The sequence below is a fragment of the Siniperca chuatsi genome, linkage group LG7, assembly GCF_020085105.1.
Source record: "Siniperca chuatsi isolate FFG_IHB_CAS linkage group LG7, ASM2008510v1, whole genome shotgun sequence".
NCBI classification, from domain to species: Eukaryota; Metazoa; Chordata; class Actinopteri; order Centrarchiformes; family Sinipercidae; genus Siniperca; species Siniperca chuatsi.
Window position 1 is genome coordinate 25,383,610 of NC_058048.1, and position 6,478 is coordinate 25,390,087.

The window sequence follows — 6,478 nt, forward strand, 5'->3', positions numbered from 1 at the left end:
AGCTTCTATTCTAATATTGATTCCCCCCCATTCAGTCATTCGTTGTCTATGGAGCACAGCCAGATTTTCCACTCAAATGACATCAAGATTTTTGTAGTCTTTTGACTTTTTTATGCCCTGGTTACACCTCAAAGTACTGACCAAACTTTATTTTAGTTCTTAAAATGGCATTCCTCTTTAACCAGCACTAATGAAGTTAGGTTTATTATAACAAGCCTGACAGGTAACTAGAGGGTGAAGAGGAAGAGATGAGCTGGTGGGTGTGTGGAGTGATGAAGCCAAACGGAGAGACAGATGGGGCTGGTGGACAATGAAGCAAACTCAGAACTAATTTTTCAGTGACTACTTCCAGACGGCTTGGCAAACACGCTGGGATTTCAGTGATTGATGCATTAATTAATAAAGTTATAGCCCTCTTCATATGTATACTTCTTATGTATTTATGCTCAGTTCAGATTAGTATGATCCTTAATCTGCATTTATTCTCCCAGAGGAGCAGCAGTGGTGGGGGTTCCCTCAAACCTTATTCCCTGCATCTAATGCCTTTTACCGTCATCTGTCCCGTCATCATTTGATTACGAAGATTACTAAGACACACACACAGCAGACAACCTCACTGTTGCTCTCTGACTCCTCGGGGTACTGTGAAGGAGGTGCTCCTTTCTTTATCTCTCACCAGAGCTCAACTGGTTATTGAGCATCAAGGACCGGCTCTGCCACTTCATGAGATTCTCCTGTTGCTGCTGCTTTCCGTCGACACACAGCAACACAACAGAGACCAAGAAAAAGTTAAAAGGTTGAGAGATCCAACACCTGTTTTAAAGGTAAAGTCACCAACAAAGATTTCTTTTACACCAGGATGTTATTTCTGCTTTTAGAGTTGAAGTTAAAGGATGATACCAGTGATTTTGCATGTGTTAGCCCTTTTCCTACAAACTGCTTTTACTTTAATTTCAAGCGGTTGTGGTTGTGTTTCACATTTTTGAATCTATTTTTCCATCCACTGGTTTCTATTCATTTCTGAAAGTAAATTAGCAGACAGTTGAGTTGTAATAATTCGTAATAATAAAGTGTTCATTCATCTTTGTCGGAATCTACATTATTGCTACAAGGAAATGCAGTGCGATAATTACCTTAATTACCTTGCAACAATAATTAAACTCACAACAAAAAAATAATAAAGATGCTGCTAGCAGATGTTTATAATGCACTTAAATTGATAGAAACCTACAGTTGCCTGGAATTAAAACATACAAAAACATAATATACATAATTTGTAGTTAAGAGAGATTAAACTTGAAAAATCTTTTTTTTCCCTCCTCAGCTGCTTGAGGCTTGATTTCACACCTTACTGTGCCAGCACTTAGTGGATGCTGGCATGCCCTGGACCAGACCCCAGGTGGACCTTCATGCTGGTGGAGCAGAGGCCATGGACCAGTACAACATAGAAGACCACCACTATGAGGGCTCCCTATTCCCCACCTCCACCCTCATCCCTATCACTGTCATCTGCATCCTCATCTTCATCATCGGGGTGACGGGCAACACCATGACCATCCTTATCATCCAGCACTTTAAGGACATGAAGACCACCACCAACCTCTACCTGTCCAGCATGGCAGTGTCTGACCTCATCATCTTCCTCTGCCTGCCCTTTGACCTCTACCGCCTATGGAAGTACGTGCCCTGGCTGTTTGGGGAGGCGGTGTGTCGCCTCTATCACTACATCTTTGAGGGCTGCACCTCAGCCACCATCCTTCACATCACGGCCCTGAGCATTGAACGCTACCTGGCCATCAGCTTCCCCCTCAGGAGCAAGGTGGTGGTGACCAGACGCAGGGTCCAGTACATCATCCTCGCCCTGTGGGTTTTCGCCCTGGTTTCTGCAGCTCCCACACTGTTCCTGGTTGCGGTGGAGTACGACAATGACACACACCCAAACTACAATACAGGGCAGTGCAAGCACACCAGCTACGCCATCAGCTCCGGGAAGCTGCACATCATGCTCTGGGTGTCCACCACCTACTTTTTCTGCCCGATGCTCTGCCTCATCTTCCTCTACGGCTCCATTGGGTGCAAATTGTGGAAAAGCAAGAATGACCTACAAGGCCCCTGTGCTTTGGCCCGTGAAAGGTCACACAGGCAAACAGTCAAGATCCTGGGTGAGTGGGTATATATATATTTTTTCATCTCTGCAGACAGATGTATGTTTCTTTTTTGCTGATATCAGGCAGCAATCAGGACACATCCATGGTCAAAAATAGAAAGAACACACATGTAAACCTCTACCACTGAGTGTCAGCCCTGAGATAATATTTTGCCCTTTTTAGTCCAGTGTAAAAGTATTACTTTCTGTACAAATAAACACATCAGAAAGCAGGTTTTATTATACAGAATTACAAAGTCTGATTCTGCTTTCTAAAACCTTTCTCTGCTTTTCATTGCCAGAAACTAAAAAGACAGACAATTCAGTTAGTGACAGCATATAAAACTCTCTTTGTAGATTAAAAAAAGCTTAAACCAGAAATCCATCTGTTTTTTCACAGTCTGCCTTTCATTGATGCTGAGGCAAAGAACCAGGGTGACAGAATACCGTAGAATCTAGGATTTCTGGTTTTCTGCACTGGCTCTGTTGTGTGTGTTTGCTTTAGCAAAGTGAACTTTTGTTTTCACACATATTTAAAGAACTGATTTGTACTCCATTTAAAACGTGAAGTAGTTTCACCGATTCAGTTAAATCCAGCTCTCTGTAAATGCTATCACAGGGCATTGTGTTGCTTTTATCCTGCAAGTTTGAGGAAGAAAAAGCTGTTAACACGTGCGTTGTTGTTGATATCAGCTGGTTAATTATTCTGTTTTGTCTGAAGCTAATCATGTCCTTCCACTACACATACTGATTGACTACTGATTTGCAGCTCTGGCATATTGCGCAGGAAACCCTGTTTTACAGTAAAAGACCGTGGCCAGGCCAATTTGTATCAACCAAATATTTAATCATGATGCAGCCATTAAGATATTAATGCTCTTCATTAGCTGAGCACACACTGCACAGAGCTCATGTTGTCAGACTTGTGGCCACATTTGTTGAATCCCAAATTGGATTGTCATGAGAGGCTTCCATTAATCAACCTTAATGGAAATTTACACGCTCCCACAGTCCTGGGCTCCTTTTTCATCTGCCAGTGTCACACATCTCAGGAGTCACTTAATGATCGCTGTTCCGGTACATGGACTTGATCAACTCTGGAACTGTGGCATCTGCTCATTCTGTGAATCCACAATGTAGGTCTTCAATTTATGGATAACTGTTATTGTTAATTCCCACTACTTAAGCTTATGTTGGCGAGATATATTTCTCTTTTAATTATTGAATTGACATTTAGTATCCTTACAGAAATTACTACCTCCATCAGACAAATTGATGGTAATTTTATCTGCAGGGTCTTCTTGATCAATACCAGTGACTCAGTGATGACCTCACCCAGCACTGAGATTTCTGGCTTTCAAAAGCTCAGTAAAGCTTTGTTCTTTTTTGATTTGTGACATGTTTTCTACTCGGTGGTGTTTCTGCATATATGCTCCAATTAGCTCACTTACTTGCCTGTATTGTGAAAATGTGACTTCATTGCTGGAGCCAATTACAGGCCACCGTCACTTAAGAGAACAAGAGAGGTTCTCCAAGTGAGTGTGTGTGTTTGTGCGTGGGCTTAAGAAGAAATTCTTTTGATGTTAATTGCATCATTGCAATTGGTCATTAATAAATGTCAAGGGTGACCATGGACCATAGATCATAGGTTACTTAAAGATCCTAAAAAAATAATTTTCTTAATCAGCTTGTTATTAGAAACAATCCCAACATGAATACACTATTATCTGTCAAGGTTATTTCACATGTGAGATTTTTATATTTGTGTGTACTGATCTTCTTGAGGCAGACAGGGCTCTGCTGAAAAAAGTCAGGTATTTCCGCACGCCAATCTAAATTTAAAGAACAGAAAGAATGAATTTATTTAAATGAATGTCTAAGAAACAGAATTGGTTGTTGTTAGAAAGATGTTGCTGTCAATCAAATCTGATCAAACCACCCACACACAGTCCTAATGAAGCAGTTTAGCTCAGTGTTTATGAAACTCTTATTAATTTTAGAACTGATATTTTTTTCTTTTCTAACCTTAACTCTAATTGTTGCTTATTCAATCACAAATACTCAAACGGTCTGTTCACCCAAAAAAACATATTCTTGCACCCACTTCTAGAGATATCTAGCTATGCTTTTCACTTCTAGTGTATTGAAGTGGAGACAGAAAATGTATGGAAAATCTTGGTAGTTAACACCAAACTCCCTGCCTAGCTAGATACCAGAACAGGTAATGTGAATCTTTTGTTTTTTCTGTTTTGTAAACTGTCGTTTTACTAAAAGGCATTGAATGCAACATTAAAGGAAAACAAGCTACCGCCAGCAGCCATGCTAGCTTAGCTTAGCATAAAGACTATAAACATTAACATGTTATATCTTGTTTGTTTAATATGTACAAAACCCAAAGTGTAAAAACGTCAGTTTATGGTTTTACACAGGGTTATGTGCTGGGCTATTTCTTGGCCGGGTGCAGTGACTTCCTGGGGTCCGCTGGTTGCCTGGCAACCTCATGGTGATGACAAGACACGAAGTGACTGCGTGTCGTTTTCACACTTCGTTTTTTTGTATAGATTACACAAACAAAACAGAGTGTGTTAATTAGTGAGCTTTAGCTGTGCTGGTAGGTGGATTTTGTTACCTTTGGACTTTGCTTTGGCTGTAGCTTATATATTTGCTGTACAGACATGAGAGTGGCATCAATCTTCTCATGTAACTCTCAGCAAGAAAGGGAATAAGCATATTTTCCAAAATGTCGAGCTATTCATTAAATGCCCTTTTAAATGAAATTAATTTTTACCTCTGATTCTCACCCTCAGTGGTGGTGGTGCTGGCCTTCATCATCTGCTGGCTGCCCTATCACATCGGCAGGAACCTCTTTGCCCAGGTGGATGACTACTACACGGCCATGCTGAGCCAGAACTTCAACATGGCCTCCATGGTGCTCTGCTACCTCAGCGCCTCAATCAACCCTGTCGTCTACAACCTCATGTCTCGGAAATACAGGGCTGCAGCCAAACGCCTCTTCCTGCTCCACCAGCAGCCCAGACAAGCCCAACGTGGCCAGAGACAGCTCTGTGTGATTGATCACAACGCCACCCTGAATGAAAGCCTGACTGGGGTCTGAGGGGCCTCAGCACACTCTGAGCAGTGTTTTACACACTTGTTTGACTTCATCACCGATGGAGAGTTTGCAGGCTTCTTTAAAGTGCAGGAGTTGCAGCTAAAGAGGAAACTTGTTGAATATGTGTAGGGGGAAAGCAGGGCTGAGAACTCCACTGCACTTAAATGCAAAATAAGATTTACTATTACTCAGTGGCATTTTGTTCGTAGAGACTGGATGAGTATTTTCGACCATGTCAAATTTAGAAGTTTTTGTCATGAAAATAGGAATTCATTGGATTCCAAGACAAGTCGTCATTTACATTTTTCTGTTTCAGTGTTATGCAGAAGTATTTACCTCTACATTTTGTTCTGCTACATGTTTTTCTTGCTTGGTGTCAGTGCTTATTGAACACATGCACCATTTCAGTTCACAGTTACCATCAATCCACAGCACCGTTTAATAAGTGATTCCTCTTTGTTAATGAAAGATTAAGTTTGCAACATTTACCTGTTCTTTATAATGTTTAATTGTAGTCTCAGCTACAATTCTGTTGTAAGATTGAATTTTTTTCAATGTATGCTGAACAATTGTTATCATACTGTTTGTTGGTTGTTCTCATAAACCAAGAAAAACAAAACAACTAAACCTATTAGCTGTGGGCCATTAGTTGTTCAGATCTGAAATTGGGTATTCTGGTGTATGTGTGTGTGTGTGTGTCTGTGAGTGTTTGCAGGGCTGTGTACCATCTCTCCAGTGAATAGGTGGAACATAAACTTGATAAAAGCAGATTACTATGAAAATGGGACAGTTGTCGTCTGTGTGTGTGTTACGGAGGCCACCTGAGGCCTGAGGTTTTGGGGCTGTGTACGTGCCGACCATCACATGTAATCTGACACGGCTATTATATTACCTGGGCCCTGAGTTAGATTTACGCTGGCAGCCACTGTCCCTGCATCACCATATTTAAAGTAATGGCTGCTCTAAGTGCATTTCAAAGTGGGAAAAAAGATATTAGGTTGTCAGCAGCGGCAGAGCTTATCGCTTTTATTGCTTCCACTTGCATAATCTTGACGCCATTGTACAAGTCTTCTTTGATGTTGAGATTTGGATTAGAAATTATACACTTTTGTACCTCGTGCACTCTGGCAAGAAAGGTAACGTTAAAATTGTGTATTTTTAACCTGAACAATGTCTAATCCTAAAATAAACCTAGAGTTTTCCATGTTCTGTCTACCATA

At 41.0% G+C, this 6,478-nt stretch overlaps 1 protein-coding gene across 2 annotated transcripts; it reads left to right on the plus strand.

Annotated features, from left to right (window-relative positions):
• The first annotated feature begins 273 nt into the window (after positions 1-273).
• mlnr (motilin receptor) lies at positions 274-6,478 on the plus strand. Of its 2 annotated transcripts, XM_044203494.1 has the most exons (3): positions 274-824; positions 1,325-2,162; positions 4,954-6,478. In XM_044203494.1, the coding sequence occupies exons 2-3, from the start codon at positions 1,379-1,381 to the stop codon at positions 5,259-5,261; spliced, it is 1,092 nt and encodes a 363-aa protein (XP_044059429.1). In that variant the 5' UTR covers positions 274-824; positions 1,325-1,378; the 3' UTR covers positions 5,262-6,478. The 2 variants fall into 2 exon arrangements, with proteins under 2 accessions (XP_044059429.1, XP_044059430.1); XM_044203495.1 differs by lacking the exon at positions 274-824 and having other exon boundaries at positions 1,183-2,162.

Bases quoted from the DNA above. Each gene is read 5' to 3' on its own strand.
- mlnr (XM_044203494.1), top strand. From the start codon at position 1,379: ATGCCCTGGACCAGACCCCAGGTGGACCTTCATGCTGGTGGAGCAGAG. The intron at 2,163-4,953 runs GTGAGTGGGTAT...TCTCACCCTCAG, and splicing joins GCAAACAGTCAAGATCCTGG to TGGTGGTGGTGCTGGCCTTC.